The sequence below is a fragment of the Procambarus clarkii genome, chromosome 56, assembly GCF_040958095.1.
Source record: "Procambarus clarkii isolate CNS0578487 chromosome 56, FALCON_Pclarkii_2.0, whole genome shotgun sequence".
Lineage (NCBI taxonomy): Eukaryota > Metazoa > Arthropoda > Malacostraca > Decapoda > Cambaridae > Procambarus > Procambarus clarkii.
In genome coordinates, this window is record NC_091205.1 from 9,181,114 (window position 1) to 9,205,079 (window position 23,966).

The 23,966-nt window shown below is 42.2% G+C and overlaps 1 protein-coding gene across 1 annotated transcript in view; it reads right to left on the reverse strand.

The window, feature by feature from the left end:
• The window catches only part of LOC123770954 (glutamate receptor-like), a 229,210-nt gene that overhangs the window by 130,147 nt on the left and 75,097 nt on the right, over positions 1 to 23,966 (reverse strand). The window contains exon 5 of the mRNA XM_069306026.1: positions 23,733 to 23,958. Within this exon, the coding sequence (XP_069162127.1) occupies positions 23,733 to 23,958 (226 nt within the window). The remainder of the gene's footprint in view (positions 1 to 23,732; positions 23,959 to 23,966) is intronic.

Consider the following 23,966-nt stretch of genomic DNA (forward strand, 5'->3'; position numbering starts at 1 on the left):
ACTCCCACAACTGGTATGTACAGGGACGCCTTAATCCGCTTGACCATCACGACCGGACATAAGGAAGTGATAGCCGAGGCTATATGAACCACTTCCCCGCCGGCACTCGGATGGTAATCTTGGGCATAGCATTTTATCAAATCACCTCATTCTTTGGGGCACACGTGAGGAACACAAATGCAAACAAGCCTGAATGGTCCCCAGGACTATATACAACTGAAAACTCACACCCCAGAAGTGACTCGAACCCATACTCCCACAACTGGTATGTACAGGGACGCCTTAATCCGCTTGACCATCACGACCGGACATAAGGAAGTGATAGCCGAGGCTATATGAACCACTTCCCCGCCGGCACTCGGATGGTAATCTTGGGCATAGCATTTTATCAAATCACCTCATTCTTTGGGGCACACGTGAGGAACACAAATGCAAACAAGCCTGAATGGTCCCCAGGACTATATACAACTGAAAACTCACACCCCAGAAGTGACTCGAACCCATACTCCCACAACTGGTATGTACAGGGACGCCTTAATCCGCTTGACCATCACGACCGGACATAAGGAAGTGATAGCCGAGGCTATATGAACCACTTCCCCGCCGGCACTCGGATGGTAATCTTGGGCATAGCATTTTATCAAATCACCTCATTCTTTGGGGCACACGTGAGGAACACAAATGCAAACAAGCTTGAATGGTCCCCAGGACTATATACAACTGAAAACTCACACCCCAGAAGTGACTCGAACCCATACTCCCACAACTGGTATGTACAGGGACGCCTTAATCCGCTTGACCATCACGACCGGACATAAGGAAGTGATAGCCGAGGCTATATGAACCACTTCCCCGCCGGCACTCGGATGGTAATCTTGGGCATAGCATTTTATCAAATCACCTCATTCTTTGGGGCACACGTGAGGAACACAAATGCAAACAAGCCTGAATGGTCCCCAGGACTATATACAACTGAAAACTCACACCCCAGAAGTGACTCGAACCCATACTCCCACAACTGGTATGTACAGGGACGCCTTAATCCGCTTGACCATCACGACCGGACATAAGGAAGTGATAGCCGAGGCTATATGAACCACTTCCCCGCCGGCACTCGGATGGAAGGCGTCCCTGTACATACCAGTTGTGGGAGTATGGGTTCGAGTCACTTCTGGGGTGTGAGTTTTCAGTTGTATATAGTCCTGGGGACCATTCAGGCTTGTTTGCATTTGTGTTCCTCACGTGTGCCCCAAAGAATGAGGTGATTTGATAAAATGCTATGCCCAAGATTACCATCCGAGTGCCGGCGGGGAAGTGGTTCATATAGCCTCGGCTATCACTTCCTTATGTCCGGTCGTGATGGTCAAGCGGATTAAGGCGTCCCTGTACATACCAGTTGTGGGAGTATGGGTTCGAGTCACTTCTGGGGTGTGAGTTTTCAGTTGTATATAGTCCTGGGGACCATTCAGGCTTGTTTGCATTTGTGTTCCTCACGTGTGCCCCAAAGAATGAGGTGATTTGATAAAATGCTATGCCCAAGATTACCATCCGAGTGCCGGCGGGGAAGTGGTTCATATAGCCTCGGCTATCACTTCATTATGTCCGGTCGTGATGGTCAAGCGGATTAAGGCGTCCCTGTACATGCCAGTTGTGGGAGTATGGGTTCGAGTCACTTCTGGGGTGTGAGTTTTCAGTTGTATATAGTCCTGGGGACCATTCAGGCTTGTTTGCATTTGTGTTCCTCACGTGTGCCCCAAAGAATGAGGTGATTTGATAAAATGCTATGCCCAAGATTACCATCCGAGTGCCGGCGGGGAAGTGGTTCATATAGCCTCGGCTATCACTTCCTTATGTCCGGTCGTGATGGTCAAGCGGATTAAGGCGTCCCTGTACATACCAGTTGTGGGAGTATGGGTTCGAGTCACTTCTGGGGTGTGAGTTTTCAGTTGTATATAGTCCTGGGGACCATTCAGGCTTGTTTGCATATATATAATATATTATATATATAATATATAATATATAATATATATATATATATATATATATATATATATATATTATATATATAATATATAATATATATATATATATATATATATATATATATATATATATATATATATATATATATAATATATTATATATATAATATATAATATATATATATATATATATATATATATATATATATATATAAAATATATTATATATATAATATATAATATATAATATATATATATATATATATATATATATATATATATATATATATAATATATTATATATATAATATATAATATATAATATATAATATATATATATATATATATATATATATATATATATATATATATATATATATATATATATTAGTATATTTTGGTAGCAGTCTTTCCTGTAGACATATATTATTAAATATGACCGAAAAAGTAAGATTAATAATTCTAACACGAATTTTCTCAATCTTTCGTACATTTCTTTTCACTGTTGGAGGTAAATCAAAAATCAATTCTCCAAAATTCATTTTTATTTCTAGTCTGACGCGACACGAGCGCGTTTCGTAAAACTTATTACATTTTCAAAGACTTTAGTTTACAAATACACAACTGAATAGAACTTACGCATCTCCGATTTTATATCTACATTTTAATGAGGTGGATGGGGTGAGGTGGCATTAATAGGGTATTAATTTCATCAACACAAGACAGAACAAGAGGTGGCATTAATAGGGTATTAATTTCATCAACACAAGACAGAACACGAAACAATGGGTATTGAATAGAAGTGTTTGTAGAAAGCCTATTGGTCCATATTTCTTGATGCTTCTATATTGGAGCGGAGTCTTGAGGTGGGTAGAATATAGTTGTGCATTAATTGGCTGTTGATTGCTGGTGTTGACTTCTTGATGTGTAGTGCTTCGCAAACGTCAAGCCGCCTGCTATCGCTGTATCTATCAATGATTTCTGTGTTGTTTACTAGGATTTCTCTGGCGATGGTTTGGTTGTGGGAAGAGATTATATGTTCCTTAATGGAGCCCTGTTGCTTATGCATCGTTAAACGCCTAGAAAGAGATGTTGTTGTCTTGCCTATATACTGGGTTTTTTGGAGCTTACAGTCCCCAAGAGGGCATTTGAAGGCTTAGACGACGTTAGTCTCTTTTAAAGCGTTCTGTTTTGTGTCTGGAGAGTTTCTCATGAGTAGGCTGGCCGTTTTTCTGGTTTTATAGTAAATCGTCAGTTGTATCCTCTGATTTTTGTCTGTAGGGATAACGTTTCTATTAACAATATCTTTCAGGACCCTTTCCTCCGTTTTATGAGCTGTGGAAAAGAAGTTCCTGTAAAATAGTCTAATAGGGGGTATAGGTGTTGTGTTAGTTGTCTCTTCAGAGGTTGCATGGCGTTTCACTTTACTTCTTATGATGTCTTCGACGAAACCATTGGAGAAGCCGTTGTTGACTAGGACCTGCCTTACCCTACAGAGTTCTTCGTCGACTTGCTTCCATTCTGAGCTGTGGCTGAGAGCACGGTCGACATATGCGTTAACAACACTCCTCTTGTACCTGTTTGGGCAGTCGCTGTTGGCATTTAGGCACATTCCTATGTTCGTTTCCTTAGTGTAGACTGCAGTGTGGAAACCTCCGCTCTTTTCCATGACTGTTACATCTAAAAAGGGCAGCTTCCCATCCTTTTCCATCTCGTAAGTGAAACGCAGCACGGAACTCTGCTCAAATGCCTCCTTCAGCTCCTGCAGATGTCTGACATCAGGTACCTGTGTAAAAATGTCGTCAACATACCTGCAGTATATGGCCGGTTTCAAGTTCATGTCGACTAAGACTTTGCTCGATGGTACCCATATAGAAGTTTGCAAACAGGACACCTAGGGGAGAACCCATGGCGACCCCATCTACTTGCTTATACATGTGCCCATCCGGGCTCAAGAAGGGTGCCTCTTTAGTACAAGCTTGGAGTAGTTTCCTCAGAATATTTTCTGGTATGTCAAGAGGAGTACAGGCTGGATCACGATACACTCTGTCGGCTATCATCCCGATTGTCTCGTCCACAGGTACGTTGGTAAACAGCGATTCTACGTCCAACGAGGCTCTTATCCCTGTGGCCCGTGTGCCCCGCAGTAAGTCAACAAATTCCTTTGGAGACTTCAGGCTGAAGGCGCAGGGAACATAAGGATATATATATATATATATATATATATATATATATATATATATATATATATACTGGTATATATATATATATATATATATACCAGTCTCCGTGGTGTAGTGGTAAGACACTTGCCTGGCGTTCCGCGAGCGCTGTGTCATGGGTTCGTATCCTGGCCGGGGAGGATTTACTGGGCACAAATCCTTAACTGTAGCCTCTGTTTAACATATATATATATATATATATATATATATATATATATATATATATATATATATATATATATATATATATATATATATATATATATATATATATTATTAAATATCACCGAAAAAGTAAGATTAATAATTCTAACACGAATTTTCTCACTATTTCTTATGGTTCTTTTCACTGTCGATGGTAATATAAAAATCAGTTCTCCAAAATTCATTTTTATTTCTAGTCTGACATGACACTTGAACGCGTTTCGTAATAACATATTACATTTTCAAAGACTTTAGTTTACACACACACAACTATAACCTGCAAACATTAAAACAGATTTCTTATTATGCTATAATTCAAATGGCTTTTCATTTTATATACCTGTATTTGGGTGAAGTGATATGTGTTATGGCCCTACTGGGACGCAACCGGGTTCTTCTCTGATGGTAGTAGGGTTTGGGAATCTGGCCCCAAGTTAGTAGAGGCTTTCAAGGGGTGAGCCCGTAACGCAAGTTAAAACAATAGGGGAGGTACACAAATACTCCTGTTTTCTAATATATGTATATTCTCTTATATATATATTCCTTTATACCCTTTATATAGATATATATATTCCCACCACCATATGTAAAAAGACACAGGAATTATTACTACAGTTTCGTCTTCCTCCGAAGACACTTGATACTCGGCGAGGCTCACTTTGGGTAGCCCTGGTTCCTTCTTCCGTGGCCCACTATGAATCCACAATGACTACTACGAATCTACCCTGGCCACAGGCCAGCCAAATCACAGTTCCACTGGGTGCTTCGTCGTGATGGCCTTCAACCACAATCCAGCCTGTAGCTGGCAGGTACCGATCAGCCTCGCTGTTTAGGCCACTCCACGACTGATACTAGGGTTGAGAGCCCTAGGCAGGAGCCTCGTGTGACTCGCTGGTCACTCTCCTCATTCAGCACCACAGTGGGTAGTCTCTTCCACCAGCCAGCCCCGGATAAGGCGATTCTCGACACTGCCACTCCTCAGGCAGGCTATTATACTCTCAACAGAGTTCGTCTGGGGGTGGCTCACAGCTTCTTCAAAGCAGACTGGTGAAGAGACCTTGGCTGCCTTGGGTAGACTGATCCATCGTCCAACACAGCAGTCCCAGGTTGACTCTGCAAACAGACACGTCATCAGTACTGGGGACACTACCTGGGACCACAAGGAAACATCACTTACTAGCTTAGACAGAAACATCCACCTCTTCGCTCCATAGATGGCATTCACTGTCTAAGCACCACCTCACCAGAGGTCAGCAGCGGCTACTTCATGGGCCTATTAAGACAGGAATCCAGCGCCTATTTGCCGGCATATCCTGTCACCACTAGATGGCGTCGTCCATTTGGAGGGGGTTTCGGGAGCGAACTCACAGATGGCGTTGTCGTCACTGCTCCATGCTCCGACGATGGACTCGGGTCCGTAACAATATGTTACAAGAGTTTTGGATGAGGTGAAAACAAACTTTCAACACAAGATAGAACACGAAATATTGGGTAATATTGGGTAAAGTTAAAGGGGAAGAATGGAAGTAAATGCAAAGGACCTATTGGCCCATATTTTTTGATGCTTCTATATTGGTGCGGAGTCTTGAAGTGGGTAGAATATAGTTGTGCATTAATTGGCTGGTGTTGACTTCTTAATGTGTAGTGCCTCGCAGATATCAAGCCGCTTGCTATCGCTGTATCTATCGATGATTTCCGTGTTTTTTGTTAAGACTTCTCTGGTGATGGTCTGGTTGTGGGAAGAGATTATATGTTCCTTAATGGAGCCCTGTTGCTTATGCATCGTTAATCGCCTGGAAAGAGATGTTGTTGTCTTGCCTATATACTGAGTTCTTTGAGGCTTACAGTTCCCAAGTGGGCATTTGAAGGCATAGATGACATTGGTCTCTTACAAAGCGTTCTTCTTGTGTCTGGAGAGTTTCTCATGAGTAGGTTGGCAGTTTTCTTGGTATTATAGTAAATTGTCAATTGTATCTTCTGATTTTTATCTGTAGGGATAACGTTTCTATTAACAATATCTTTCAGGACCCTTTCCTCCGTTTTATGAGCTGTGGAAAAGAAGTTCCTGTAAAATAGTCTAATAGGGGGTACAGGTGTTGTGTTGGTTGTCTCTTCTGAGGTTGCATGGCGTTTCACCTTCCTTCTTATGATGCCTTCAACGAAACCATTGGAGAAGCCGTTGTTGACTAGGACCTGCCTTATCCGACAGAGTTCTTCATCGACTTGCTTCCATGCTGAGCTGTGGCTGAGAGCACGGTCGACATAAGCGTTAACAACACTCCTCTTGTACCTGTCTGGGCAGTCACTGTTGGCATTGAGGCACATTCCTATGTTTGTTTCCTTAGTGTAGACTGCAGTGTGGAAACCTCCGCTCCTTTCCTTGACTGTTACATCTAGAAAGGGCAGCTTCCCATCCTTCTCCATCTCGTAAGTGAAACGCAACACAGAATTCCGCTCAAATGCCTCCTACAGCTCCTGCAGATGTCTGACATCAGGTACCTGTGTAAAAATGTCGTCAACATACCTGCAGTAAATGGCCGGTTTCAAGGTTATGTCGACTAAGACCTTTTGTTCGATCGAACAAAATCTTTGAAAATGTAATAAGTTATTACGAAACGCATTCAAGTGTCGCGTCAGACTAGAAATAAAAATGAATTTCGGAGAACTGATTTTTCAATTATCATCGACAGTGAAAAGAACCATAAGAAATATTGAGAAAATTCGTGTTAGAATTATTAATCTTACTTTTTCGGTCTTACTTAATAATATATGTCTACAGGAAAGACTGCTACCAAAATATACTAATATATATATATATATATATATATATATATATATATATATATATATATATATATATATATATATATATATTAAATGAATAGGAAAACCAGGGATATACTGAACATCTTGTATCAGAATCTTTACTTTAAAAAACATAACGTTTCGAATACTTCTCGTATTCATCATCAGATCTAAAAGAAAAAACAGAAATCACACTCAAATAGCTGGTAAACAAAGAACTCATACTGAATATAATTGCCTATCAAAGAAAGGAAAATGCTTTAAAAACAAAACACTTAAGTGCACTTAAAGTGATCAATACAAATAAAACTTATTAACTGTCACATATTTTAAAACTAATTTAAAAACCATTAAACTACAAAATGAAATTTATAACTACTAAAACAAACCATTCTATTAAACTTATGTGAAGTGATCAGAAGTGAAACTTGATACCTAACACATAGATACCAAACACTATAACAAATATTTATATAATGACTACAAATCTACAAAAAATGTATGTAAAATACAAACAGAATAAACGATAATTATAAAGTACTAACCAAAATCTTATAAAAAACTCAAATATTAAATTAAATACCAAAAAATATATTATATATCCTAAATAAAAGATTATATTAATGTACAATGTTAAGACTTGAAATAAGTAAGAAAGACATGGTAAACTAAACAAAATTAAACTACCAAAATAAACTAAAAATCAAATTACAGGGCCTACTGTGCACTATACAGTGTACAATTGAACAGCTGAAAGGTTGCTATTTAACAGAGGCCGCAGCTCCTTTATATATAAGGATTCCATTACTCTCAAATCTGACTGGCCATTCATACAAGTGTCCAGAATTTTAAAATCAGATTCCAGCAGAGAATGATCAAACTCATAACAATGGTTTCTAATCTCCGAAAATGCTGGTTTAGACAATGGTAATCCAGTCCTAAAAGATAATCCCCGGTGCTCAAGTATCCTAATCTTAAAGTTGCGAATGGAACTCCCGACATATCCAGGATTACAGCTGGAACAATTATACATATATACAACATTTGAGCACAAGGGGGTAGGCACTTTATCTTTAAATTTAAAATAAGAGCCTATGGTATTTGTGTTGACAAAAATAAATCTAAAGTCTACTTGAGGATAACACTGCTGCAACAGTCTCCTCAAACGACTCCTTACAGAAAAGCTAATACTGCCATAAAATGGTAATTTAATATATTTAAGATCCCTTTCCAGTGTAGTAATCTTACACGATGGGTGAAACTTCTTATTTAAGAAATTCCTTATAAAAGTATAAACCATATGCAAAGGATAACCATTATTTGAAAAAAATTTCACAAGAAAATTAATTTCCTGATCAAAGTTATTCCATTTAGAACATAAAACAAAGGCCCTATTCAGTAGAGTGTTAATAGCATTTTTCTTAAAAATATCAGGAACAAAGGAATTAAAATTTAAACCTAAACCAGTAAAGGTTGGTTTCCTAAAAACATTAGTGTTGAACCCATTGAGGTTATTCACTTATACATCAAGAAACGACAATGAATGATCAACTTCACACTCTGCAGTAAACCGTATATTACTATGTTGTGCATTAAGATACTCTCTAAATTTCTCAATATGACATTGGTCCCTAAACAACAAAAAAGTGTCATCTACATATCTCCTGTACAAGACTGGTTTAAAGGCCGAAGGACAATTATCAAGCCAATTTATTTCGTGAAAACTCAAAAAAGCATTAGCCAGTGCAGGACCTAAAGGAGACCCCATTGCTACTCCATCAATTTGTTTATAATAAATATTATTAAACATAAAGATGGAGTCTTTAACTGCTATTTCTAACAGCCATTGATATCTGTGTAAGTCAATTATTTGCTGACACTAACTTAGTGTCTGAATTTTGTAGTAAAATATTCAGACGGCTGTTAGAAATAGCAGTTAAAGACTCCATCTTTATGTTTAATAATATTTATTATAAACAAATTGATGGAGTAGCAATGGGGTCTCCTTTAGGTCCTGCACTGGCAAATGCTTTTTTGAGTTTTCACGAAATAAATTGGCTTGATAATTGTCCTTCGGCCTTTAAACCAGTCTTGTACAGGAGATATGTAGATGACACTTTTTTGTTGTTTAGGGACCAGTGTCATATTGAGAAATTTAGAGAGTATCTTAATGCACAACATAGTAATATACGGTTTACTGCAGAGTGTGAAGTTGATCATTCATTGTCGTTTCTTGATGTATAAGTGAATAACCTCAATGGGTTCAACACTAATGTTTTTAGGAAACCAACCTTTACTGGTTTAGGTTTAAATTTTAATTCCTTTGTTCCTGATATTTTTAAGAAAAATGCTATTACCACTCTACTGAATAGGGCCTTTGTTTTATGTTCTAATTGGAATAACTTTGATCAGGAAATTAATTTTCTTGTGAAATTTTTTTCAAATAATGGTTATCCTTTGCATATGGTTTATACTTTTATAAGGAATTTCTTAAATAAGAAGTTTCACCCATCGTGTAAGATTACTACACTGGAAAGGGATCTTAAATATATTAAATTACCATTTTATGGCAGTATTAGCTTTTCTGTAAGGAGTCGTTTTAAGAGACTGTTGCAGCAGTGTTATCCTCAAGTAGACTTTAGATTTATTTTTGTCAACACAAATACCATAGGCTCTTATTTTAAATTTAAAGATAAAGTGCCTACCCCCTTGTGCTCAAATGTTGTATATATGTATAATTGTTCCAGCTGTAATCCTGGATATGTCGGGAGTTCCATTCGGAACTTTAAGATTAGGATACTTGAGCACCGGGGATTATCTTTTAGGACTGGATTACCATTGTCTAAACCAGCATTTTCGGAGATTAGAAACCATTGTTATGAGTTTGATCATTCTCTGCTGGAATCTGATTTTAAAATTCTGGACACTTGTATGAATGGCCAGTCAGATTTGAGAGTAATGGAATCCTTATATATAAAGGAGCTGCGGCCTCTGTTAAATAGCAACCTTTCAGCTGTTCAATTGTACACTGTATAGTGCACAGTAGGCCCTGTAATTTGATTTTTAGTTGATTTTGGTAGTTTAATTTTGTTTAGTTTACCATGTCTTTGCCCTTTCTTACTTATTTCAAGTCTTAACATTGTACATTAATATAATCTTTTATTTAGGATATATAATACATTTTTTGATATTTAATTTAATATTTGAGTTTTTTATAAGATTTTGGTTAGTACTTTATAATTGTCGTTTATTCTGTTTGTATTTTACATACAATTTTTGTAGATTTGTAGTCATTATATAAATATTTGTTATAGTGTTTAGTATCTATGTGTTGGGTATCAAGTTTCATTTCTGATCACTTCACGTAAGTTTAATAGAATGGTTTGTTTTAGTAGTTATAAATTTCATTTTGTAGTTTAATGGTTTTTAAATTAGTTTTAATATATGTGACAGTTAATAAGTTTTATTTGTATTGATCACTTTAAGTGCGCTTAAGTGTTTTGTTTTTTAAGCATTTTCCTTTCTTTGATAGGCAATCATATTCAGTATGAGTTCTTTGTTTACCAGCTATATGATTGTGATTTCTGTTTTTTCTTTTAGATCTGATGATGAATACGAGAAGTATTCAAAACGTTATGTTTTTTAAAGTAAAGATTCTGATACAAGATGTTCAGTATATCCCTGGTTTTCCTATTCATCTTAAAATTAAGATTCCCGAAGGGAACATCGATCATAAATATATATATATATATATATATATACAACTTTAGAACACTTTCCCACCAGGAGACTCGAACCCTAGCCAGCACAGAAGCCTTCCAGCAACTGGCATAACAGGTACGACTTTAACCCACTGCACCACGCTCAGACCCCAAAAAAGAGATGGTAATTTCAGAGAATTTAAACACCCCAAAGATTACCACCTCCCAAGGGCAACTAGAGCAAGTGAGGGGTCACTTACGTTTTTCATCAAGTCCCTGTTAATATGGGAGAACTCTGTGTCTATGCTTGATGCACAACTTGCCTTAACACGCAAGTGAAGTTATACAACTTTAAAACACTTTCCCACCAGGAGACTCGAACCCTAGCCAGCACAGAAGGTGGGAGGTGGTAATCTTTGGGGTGTTTAAATACCCCGAAATTACCATCTCTTTTTTGGGGTCTGAGCATGGTGCAATGGGTTAAAGGCGTACCTGTTATGGCAGTTGCTGGAAGGCTCCTGAGCTAGGCCTTCCCCAAATAGCCAATCTATCTCCACGTCGACATCTTCCATCGATGTAGTCGACACTGTCACATCGTCACCAGTGTCTTCCTCGTCGGCCACCTCTGCCTTCGTCACTACCGAGACAGGGTACTCAATGGCTTGATGGTCTCCTGACTCATCCCCTCGGATGTCATTCAGGTTCACACACTCAGGTGTCCCACCTGTGCTGTGGCTTTCTGGGCACTCTTCTGGCACAGCCTCCGCTCTAAACTTTTGGCAACACCTTCATCCCGCGCAAGTCATTCTCCAGGATCACTTGGACTCCTGGAACAGGTATGTTAGGGCACACTCCCAACATCACCTCCGCCGACACATAGTCCGACGTTAGCTGGATAGCACATATGGGCATGTCTCTCTCAGACAACAACACATATACCTTCATCTTCGTCCTGCCAGCTAACAGTCGCTTATTCCTTGCAATCAGGCTTCTCGCAATTAAGCTCTGATTAGCTCCAGTACATGCTCCAACCTTCACCATCTCTCTAAAGCGCTTCTGGAGTTATCTGAAATGAGCGCAGTATGCTGCTCTTTACTGTGACATAATCCTGGCATTCCTCCAATGTTAGTTGAGTGTACGCCTCTCTGGCAGCATCGGTCAATCTTAACTGCACCAGTTGGGCCCATTCTTCCTGTGGTCATTCCCTGATATTGGCTACTTTTTCGAAATGCTCGACAAAGCTCTCTGCCTCTTCGAGTATAAACCAGGGGAATGTCCTTTTCCCTAACCCTATTATCCGGTGGGTGTGATACATGGGTGGTGCTCTCTGGCAACCCATGTTCAATCCTATGCTCAGTCAAGGTTTTATTTGCTTCTATCTGCATTTGTTTGGTCCTCTCTTTTTTTCCCTTTTGGCCTGGGTTTTTCTTTCTCCTGTTCTAATTCCAGTTCTCTTATTCTGGTTTTCTATTTTTCTACTTCCAGTCTGGTTTTCTCCTTTTCTTTCTCGCGTTCATTTTTCATCTGAAGTTCTAACTTCAACCTTTCCAGTTGGAATTGTCTTTCCTCATGCTGCATCTGGAGCTCTAGCTGCAGTCTTTCCAAGCTTCTATTCCGACTAATCCTGCGGCTACTCTTACTGCTCCTACTCGATCCTTGGGATGGTACTTCATCCTGCCCATCATCCTCCCTTCCACTTTCAGCTCCTTTCTGGGCTCCCTGTTCTGCCGCTTCACTCTTGGCTCTCAACTGCCTCTGGATCTCCTCCTTCATCCCAGCTACTTTAGATGCTTTCAACCTGATGCCACATTTTCCACTATTTGTTTCAACTGTTCCCTGGTGCAACCTTCCAAGCCCTCAGGCTTGCCTGACTCCACAAACGCTTGCACCTTATCCTGTGAGTCTTCCCAAGTGAGAGAAAATACACTTGCTGTCACACAGTCTACTTATTTCCACAAGGGGTGTTCCGATCCACTTTTGGAGAGGGTGTGTCAGTTCACTCTCCCGGATACAGGCCCCCAAGTATTATGATGATGTTGATGTTGGTTGCCCTTCCTTACGGACAAACCAACCCAAAATTCCGTAGAGTGCTTATTTTTTTATCAAGAGATCACCCTTCACGCTGCTTGCTTTTGGAGAGGAGTTCAGCATCACACATTTAGGGGATGCGGCTCTAACACTAGCCTCATTGTCATGTGCACACACCCACTTGAACCGCCGTGACTCTCCACTCTCTCCTTGGTTGGTATGATCTCCTCAATCCCCTTTTCTGAGTTTTTATTCTGTACTACCCTGTCCACAGCTACAGTTCTTTTTCTCTCTCTTTCTTTTCTGTTTTTTAGGAAGCCTCACTAGGACAAGGGCAAACACGGGTAAATTATATACATTTACTAGACAGAAAACATGTACATCACACATACAAGAATAATATGACTCCAACTCTCTATGCTATTATAGTCAGGTCGCAATCCGATACCATCAGGACTCTATCAGCTGCTTATACAAAGTGGTAGCTCAACTCTTAGCTTGTCACTTATGCTACCAAACTCACCAAGTGGGTCAAATCTTATAAGACAATTATTGCACTATCAGCCCTAGAATATATAAATAAAAACACACAAGGAATCCAACCTATGGCTGCAACACTGTTAACATCAATATAAATATTCCTTGATACAGAAAAAAATGGCAGTCACCCACCTTCCACTGCATCTTGCACCCCAGTGACACTCAAACACTCTCCATAAGTATTCACTAAGAACCTCTTCTCGACATCTAGATGTCCACTACCCTTAGCGTTTTCAGGTTTCTCCACAATTATCTGCCAGGGTCCTCTACAGCTCCTCCAGGCTGCTGAACCATGAAGCTTTCCCTGAACAGCAATGATGCTTCACCACTGATACCACCGAAGCATGTGAAACTTCACTTCACTGCTCCTTTTCCCACAGGTAGAGATCCACCTCCTCACTATGGGGTTTGCTCTTCAACTGGGTACAACATCTGCTCCTATAGGATTGAAGCTCCATTCATTAACGTCTCTCGTCTCAGAGTACTCCCATCAACTCCTTCCTCAAAACAAACCTGCAACCCATTGATACGCCAATAAAATTGTATTGGCGTATCGTATCAACCACAACTAAAATGAACTACACATAATAAATGTCTCCACCCGACATCCCTACGATTCCCGCACGCCATGAGGGGACTTCCCCACGTTTGGACGAATCCATGCTCCTCCTCCCTCAGGAGCTACCACTGCCGTGAGCTCACCGCCCTCAGTCAGTCAGCCACTGGCCTCGGGAGAGGGTGGATGCGTCGTTCCGCCCTCCAGCTTGTTCCCTCATCTCTGTCCTCTTATTTAGGCTTTCTGTCTTATCAAAACATGCCTAACATATCAATAGGCACTTACTACGGCCGCAGGGAACACGACCAACTACAGGTAATCACAGTTAACTGGCTGAAAGTTCCTTACCACAGAGTTAGTCGTATAAGATCACACCCTGACCCCAGCGTCGGACGTTGGCGCGCTACTCAGCCCACAAAATCGATATTTAAACTTCTTTACTGGGCTTCTCTTCTTCTTGACTCGAGCACTAAGTCGTCCCCAGGCTTCATACAAGAACGCCTGACTGATTCTCCTCTTGGCAGAGCACGTAACATGAGATTCTTCCTCTGCTACCAGGAGTTCACAGACACTGCATCTTGCTCCCATAACATCAGCTACTCGAGTGAGGTCAAGACCCCAGCCTTGAGCCTCATACGTTCCTCACAAACTCTCGACATCTCAAGTCAAGTTATTTATGTACATTCTTACTTACTGTCCATACTTTTAAACCATTTATCAAATCTAACCCAGTGTTTAACAAATATATATATATATATATATATATATATATATATATATATATATATATATATATATATATATATATATATATATATATATATATTTATATATATATATATTTATATATATTTATATATATATATATATATATATATATATATATATATATATATATATATATATATATATATATATATATATGTATATATATATGTATATATATATGTATATATATATGTATATATATATGTATATATATATGTATATATATATGTATATATACATGTATATATACATATATATATAATATATATATATATATACATATATATATATATATATATATATATATATATATATATATATATATATATATATATATTGTGACGATAATCTCCTTCAAGAGATTGAGCCTGCTCTTCCCTCCCAACTTCGTCGCTATATACATCCCTATACAACTAATATGGAAGGAACCACCCAACTACCTGTACATCGCTGATTGGCTGCGTGTCCAGTTGCACCTGCCCTCCACCCGCCACACTACCTGATGTCTGGGGCCACACGACCTACAGACCTCAGAATATCCAGTGCTTTCAACAAGTTAACACGTCTCGTTGGTAGACTAACCTGTGGCTTACGTGTACTAATAGAGGTGGCAGCTTAAAGCCAATATTCCTGCACCTCTTATTTGATTGTATATTGTTCACTTGTTATTACTCACTTGTCTTAACGTAACTTTTCATTTTGTCATTTGATTATTCTTATTATTTTGATTGATTGATTTTATGATACGAATTTTATGTCCATTTTATTCATGTTTTGCTTTTCTAATGTAATTAAAATCTCATTGTTAAATTTACTTGTGTTTTGTGTGTCTTCCCTTTACCTTACCACAGACGAAGTTCCAGATTTTCTATTTTTTGTTTCTATATGTGACGAGGCCATACCCCTAGCTTTTGAACAGCCGAACACCAACGCGTTACCGTCACATATTAAGTGGGGGCCTGTCCTAGGAGCTTCACTCAGGTACTGGTGCCAAGTAGTAATTAATGGTAAGCGTATTTAACTTTGTTAACGTAGCTTTTACTATTTTTCATATTCAATTTCATTTTTTATATGGTGCGGTGTATTGTGCATTACGAGAGTAGCATATGGTGAAGGTGAGACAACTTTGGATTACGTGGTGACTGTAGGCCTCAGTCATACTCTTAATTGGTCATCTCTCTCTCCGTGTTATTACTCGTGTTTACCATCTTTTGTCCCTTGGATATTTCTTATTTTTGACAGACCATCATATTGGTACCCTGGTACTGTGGTCTGCCCCGGGTCAAGTGCACCTAATCTTCTGCAATCTGACTGTAGGAGGACAAAGAGGGCCATAGTTCCTCTAGCTCGAACTTTAGTTGCTGAATTGGGACCTCAGCAACAGTTCTCGTCACCAGTTGACACCTCGCACCCCTACACGTCAGTCAGAGATGATGATACATACAACGGTAGGGAATTAGCTTACTTTTTCAGAGCACAAAAGTTCGCTAATTCTGTAAGTATCATATTAATTTTAGTAGGAAAAACTTGCTTATGTCCTATAGAGACTCGGCAAGGTATGCCTACATCCTTGGACTACCAATTTTACTTTTGAGGCAATTAACTGTTTCATTTGTTTTCGAAACTCTGTTTCATTTGTTTAGTAGGATTTTCTTGCCCTTATCCTTTTACATGAGTACCGGGTACAAGATTTCCTGCGACCTTGATTTAAATTAATCATTTAACATCTTGTACTTAACTTTAATTGTTAAAGATCCCACAGAATAGGTACCAGTTGCCACGTTGTCCTGTTTCTGACATTCACTATAACGGTATATTCGTTGTACATTTATTTGCTAATTTCACCATGTTTCGTCTCCAAGCTTTCCGTGCAGATCCAGCAGGTACCATAGGGACTTTAAGTCATGCCAAGAGAGCTGAATTACAAACTCTTGCACATGAGTATCAACTAACAGTTCCCTACCAAGCCAACAAGAGTGAAATACACAACCTGTTACTGGATCATTTCTTAGAGCAAGGTAAGATAGACTCTGAAACTCATGAAACTTACTATATTGCAGATAAAACTGATTTGGCAACGATGAAACTCAAACTAGAGCTGGCCAAGATTGAACGTGAGCAACAAAGGGAAGCCCTCGAACAACAAGAACGAGCAGCTGCCATACGAAGGGAAGAACAAGAACGTGAGGCTGCCTTGAGGAAGGAAGAACACGAACGAGAAATCGCCCTCAAGGAACGTGAAACAGCCTTGAGGAAAGAAGAACACGAACGTGAACTCGCCCTCAAGGAACGTGAAACTGCCTTGAGGAAAGAAGAACACGAACGTGAACTCGCCCTCCAGGAACGTGAGGTTGCAATGCTCCATGAGCGGGAGCGAGTACAGCTTGAAACAAAACGACGCGAGTCGGAGATGCAACGTGAACATGACCAGCAACAAGCGACTCTGGCTCTAGAGTGTCGTCAACGAGAATACACGTTGGAAACTTCACACCTCGCTCAACGCCAGCAAGCTACTGCCAATCTTCCCGTCAGTTTTAATATATCACATGCAAGTAAGTTAATGCCATCCTTTGTAGAAGCAGAAGTTGACGTGTTTTTCACCACCTTTGAAACCCTTGCTAATCAACTCAGTTGGCCTGTCGACCAATGGGCCACACTTCTCAGAGTCCATCTTACAGGTAGAGCTGCAGTCACACTCAGTACTTTGGCGTCTGAGAATGACTACCAGACTCTGAAACAAGCAGTGTTGGACGCCTACCTTCTCTCCACCGAAAGTTATCGAAGGAAATTCCGTGACCACCTGAAGGCAGGTACCACTACCTTCCTCGAGTTTGCTAACACAAAACGGAGATATTTTATGAAATGGCTGGAAGCAGCACATGTCTCTACCTTTACAGAACTCGTCAACCTGATGCTAGTTGAAGAATTCTTGAGGCGTGTGCCGCCTCCTGTCCGTCTATACTTAGCAGATAAAGAAGAAACCGACTACCTGAAGTGTGCTAAGTCGGCTGACACTTACAGCCTCATCCACCGGCTGACACCAGAACCATCCTCCAGTAAGAAGTCGTGGTACAGTTACGAGAAAGTGAGCACCGATCAAGCTGGCTCGCAATTGTACTGCAAGTATTGTAGACTCTATGGACATACCATAGACAAGTGTGGTAAGTCTCAATACAAAGGAACCACTGACACACAAACCCAAACCAACTCCTCCTAAGTCCGGTAAGCCTGTGATGAATGTTGGTGTTAATGTTAATGATCTTTCTCTTTTCAGTAAACACCTGTATACTGGAACTCTCTCTGCCAACGGTTCAAATCCGGAGGGACGTTTCAAATTGAAGATCTTGAGGGACACAGCGGCTCTTCAATCGATCATCTTGAAGTCGGCTGTGCCCAACATCGCCTACACCGGAGAAACTGTCTTCATCACTGACCTCACTGCTACCACTCCATACCCTCTCGCCAGAGTCCACCTGGATTGTCCCTACGTGAACGGAGAAGTCCAAGTCGCCGTCAGGGAAAAGCCTTTTCCCATGCCTGGAGTGCAACTTCTCCTAGGCAACGACTTGGCAGAAGACCTGCAACCGACCAACCTGATCGTCATGGACAAACCCCAGGTGTGTACCTCTGTGCCAATTAACCCTATACTAGCGTATGTTCCAGCAGAGGTTCAAGAGAGTGATGAAGTTTCTCCTCCGGTTCTCGTGACCACCCGTGCACAAGCCGCACGTCCACAGCCAGCTGACTCTACTGCTACCGCTGTCCCTCAAGACCCTCAGCAACTACCCCCGAATCTGACCAAGTTGGAGTTCCGTAAGTTGCAGAGGGAAGATCTTACTTTAACACCATTGTTTTTCCAGGCTGAGACTCAACCCGACAGTATTCCTGGGTTCTTCCTAGAGAACGACTTGCTCTATCGCAGATATAGACCCAGTAAACTGAAGGAGGAGGACGATTGGGCCAACATCGAACAACTTGTGATTCCTACCAGCCTGCGGCCCACTATTCTACACCTGGCCCACGGAGCACTCTCCCACTACGGATTCAACAAGATTTACCATGGAATTCGTCAAGACTACTACTGGCCAGGTATGGTAAATAGTGTCAAACAGTACGTAAAACAGTGTCATACATATCAGATGGCAGGCAAACCGAACATCTCCATTCCCAGAGCGCCACTGATTCCCATACAGGTGCCTGCGGAACCTTTCCACAGACTTATAATAGACTGTGTTGGTCCTTTACCTCGGACCAGTTCAGCTAACGCCTATATCTTAACCATCCTGTGTCCTACCACCAGATTTCCCATAGCAGTTCCAGTGAAGAACATCACGGCTGCTATGGTTGTAAAACATCTATTGAAGATCTTCACTCAATACGGATTTCCCAGGGAGATTCAGAGCGACTGTGGTACCAACTTCACCAGTGATCTCTTCAAAAGGACACTGGAGGAGTTCAACATCAAACAGGTATTGTCCAGCCCCTATCATCCTGCTTCACAGGGTTCTCTTGAACGTAGTCATCAGACTATCAAAGCACTCTTGAAAAAGTTTTGATCAGAGCAGACTCGATCACGTTTCGTTCAACAAAATCCTTACTTTTAACAATACATTTTGCCCCTGTGAAGTCGATAGAATGATTTATCATTCTAAATCATTCTATCGACTTCACAGGGGCAAAATGTATTGTTAAAAGTAAGGATTTTGTTGAACGAAACGTGATCGAGTCTGCTCTGATCAAACATTGTAACAACAGCCTTAATGTGAGCCCCGGTATGTACAAGTTGGATCCCTATTTAAGCCTCAATATAGCACGTCAAAACAATATAGCAATCATTTAAACACGTATGGCACTTGGAGATATTAATAGGAGCTGCCTTGTATGGGCCAATAGGCCTTCTGCAGTTACCTTCTTTCTTATAATTCCTTTCCTCCACTTATTTTTGGTGGTCAGGTGATCTGCCCAGGCGGATATAAAGGTCTGATCAGCAATCTTATCTTCATTCTACTTTGCTCTGATGAAGGCGAATTAGCCGAAAACGCGTTAAGCATTTTCTATTTTTCATTTGTGGTTATTCTGCATACTTGGATCAGTGTTTTTGTGATCATTGTTGCATATATATATATATATATATATATATATATATATATATATATATATATATATATATATATATATATATATATATATATATATATCCACGTTCATCTCTTTGACCTCTTAGTTAGGTCAGGTCTGACAGAATAACTCTCAAGGAGAGACTCGGTTCTCCTGTAGCCTGAGATCATAACACTGTTGACCTGCTGCCACACATCTCTCACTGTTGACCTGCTGCCACACATCTCTCCCACTGTTGACCTGCTGCCACACATCTCTCACTGTTGACCTGCTGCCACACATCTCCCACTGTTGACCTGCTGCCACACATCTCTCACTGTTGACCTGCTGCCACACATCTCTCACTGTTGACCTGCTGCCACACATCTCTCACTGTTGACCTGCTGCCACACATCTCTCACTGTTGACCTGCTGCCACACATCTCTCACCGTTGACCTGCTGCCACACATCCCTCACTGTTGACCTGCTGCCACACATCTCTCCCACTGTTGACCTGCTGCCACACATCTCTCACTGTTGACCTGCTGCCACACATCTCTCCCACTGTTGACCTGCTGCCACACATCTCTCACTGTTGACCTGCTGCCACACATCTCCCACTGTTGACCTGCTGCCACACATCTCTCACTGTTGACCTGCTGCCACACATCTCTCACTGTTGACCTGCTGCCACACATCTCTCACTGTTGACCTGCTGCCACACATCTCTCACTGTTGACCTGCTGCCACACATCTCTCACCGTTGACCTGCTGCCACACATCCCTCACTGTTGACCTGCTGCCACACATCTCTCCCACTGTTGACCTGCTGCCACACATCTCTCACTGTTGACCTGCTGCCACACATCTCTCACTGTTGACCTGCTGCCACACATCTCTCACTGTTGACCTGCTGCCACACATCTCTCACTGTTGACCTGCTGCCACACATCTCTCACCGTTGACCTGCTGCCACACATCCCTCACTGTTGACCTGCTGCCACACATCTCTCCCACTGTTGACCTGCTGCCACACATCTCTCACTGTTGACCTGCTGCCATACATCTCTCACTGTTGACCTGCTGCCACACATCTCTCCCACTGTTGACCTGCTGCCACACATCTCTCACTGTTGACCTGCTGCCACACATCTCTCACTGTTGACCTGCTGCCACACATCTCTCCCACTGTTGACCTGCTGCCACACATCTCTCACTGTTGACCTGCTGCCACACATCTCTCACTGTTGACCTGCTGCCACACATCTCTCACTGTTGACCTGCTGCCACACATCTCTCACTGTTGACCTGCTGCCACACATCTCTCCCACTGTTGACCTGCTGCCACACATCTCTCACTGTTGACCTGCTGCCACACATCTCTCCCACTGTTGACCTGCTGCCACACATCTCTCCCACTGTTGACCTGCTGCCACACATCTCTCCCACTGTTGACCTGCTGCCACACATCTCTCCCACTGTTGACCTGCTGCCACACATCTCTCACTGTTGACCTGCTGCCACACATCTCTCACTGTTGACCTGCTGCCATACATCTCTCACTGTTGACCTGCTGCCACACATCTCTCCCACTGTTGACCTGCTGCCATACATCTCTCACTGTTGACCTGCTGCCACACATCTCTCACTGTTGACCTGCTGCCACACATCTCTCCCACTGTTGACCTGCTGCCACACATCTCCCACTGTTGACCTGCTGCCACACATCTCTCACTGTTGACCTGCTGCCACACATCTCCCACTGTTGACCTGCTGCCACACATCTCTCACTGTTGACCTGCTGCCACACATCTCTCACTGTTGACCTGCTGCCACACATCTCTCACTGTTGACCTGCTGCCACACATCTCTCACTGTTGACCTGCTGCCACACATCTCTCACTGTTGACCTGCTGCCACACATCTCTCACCGTTGACCTGCTGCCACACATCCCTCACTGTTGACCTGCTGCCACACATCTCTCCCACTGTTGACCTGCTGCCACACATCTCTCACTGTTGACCTGCTGCCACACATCTCTCACTGTTGACCTGCTGCCACACATCTCTCACTGTTGACCTGCTGCCACACATCTCTCACTGTTGACCTGCTGCCACACATCTCTCACTGTTGACCTGCTGCCACACATCTCTCACCGTTGACCTGCTGCCACACATCCCTCACTGTTGACCTGCTGCCACACATCTCTCCCACTGTTGACCTGCTGCCACACATCTCTCACTGTTGACCTGCTGCTACACATCTCTCACTGTTGACCTGCTGCCATACATCTCTCACTGTTGACCTGCTGCCACACATCTCTCCCACTGTTGACCTGCTGCCACACATCTCTCACTGTTGACCTGCTGCCACACATCTCTCACTGTTGACCTGCTGCCACACATCTCTCCCACTGTTGACCTGCTGCCACACATCTCTCACTGTTGACCTGCTGCCACACATCTCTCACTGTTGACCTGCTGCCACACATCTCTCACTGTTGACCTGCTGCCACACATCTCTCCCACTGTTGACCTGCTGCCACACATCTCTCACTGTTGACCTGCTGCCACACATCTCTCCCACTGTTGACCTGCTGCCACACATCTCTCCCACTGTTGACCTGCTGCCACACATCTCTCCCACTGTTGACCTGCTGCCACACATCTCTCCCACTGTTGACCTGCTGCCACACATCTCTCCCACTGTTGACCTGCTGCCACACATCTCTCACTGTTGACCTGCTGCCATACATCTCTCCCTGTTGACCTGCTGCCATACATCTCTCCCACTGTTGACCTGCTGCCATACATCTCTCACTGTTGACCTGCTGCCACACATCTCTCACTGTTGACCTGCTGCCACACATCTCTCCCACTGTTGACCTGCTGCCACACATCTCTCACTGTTGACCTGCTGCCACACATCTCTCACTGTTGACCTGCTGCCACACATCTCTCACTGTTGACCTGCTGCCACACATCTCTCACTGTTGACCTGCTGCCACACATCTCTCACTGTTGACCTGCTGCCACACATCTCTCACTGTTGACCTGCTGCCACACATCTCTCACTGTTGACCTGCTGCCACACATCTCTCACTGTTGACCTGCTGCCACACATCTCTCACTGTTGACCTGCTGCCACACATCTCTCACCGTTGACCTGCTGCCACACATCCCTCACTGTTGACCTGCTGCCACACATCTCTCCCACTGTTGACCTGCTGCCACACATCTCTCACTGTTGACCTGCTGCCACACATCTCTCACTGTTGACCTGCTGCCATACATCTCTCACTGTTGACCTGCTGCCACACATCTTCCACTGTTGACCTGCTGCCACACATCTCTCACTGTTGATTTGCTGCCACACATCTCTCACTGTTGACCTGCTGCCACACATCTCCCACTGTTGACCTGCTGCCACACATCTCCCACTGTTGACCTGCTCCCACACATCTCTCACTCATGACCTGCTGCCACACATCTCTCCCACTCCGTAGGTTTACATATCACATCCTGGTCGCTTACTGTAAATCAGTGTAAGGTAGTCACTGCTGAAATACTTGTCTTAACGACATAATAACTCTTCAACTATAGGTTTTTAATCGTGTCGTTGTGACGACGACAAGTAACGAGCACACAAGAATCAGTTACTTGATCCTCAGGCATATTATTGTACAGTATTTAGTTATGCAACTTGTGAAGCAAAACTAAGATAGACTCATTGGTATGAAAATTAGAAACTTTCTTTAGTGGCAAAGACGCAAGCATATCTTCAGCAGGATGTATCCTTGACGTGTTCATATGGGGCTGAGTACTCACTTGGTGTGAGAGACGGCGAGCTCCTCAAGAAAGTTGATCCTGTGGGCCTGCTTGGGCACTGTTAGAAAGGCGACCAAGTTGCCGTTGTAGCAGGTGGAGAGGACGAGCGCTGCCAGCCCCCAGCACACCAGGAAAGGCCGGCACCCAGCCACCTTTGGAACTCGTAGTGAAGGCTGTCGAAGCAACGTCCTTGATAACCACACCAGCGTCGACACCACATCAGCCTCTGTAACA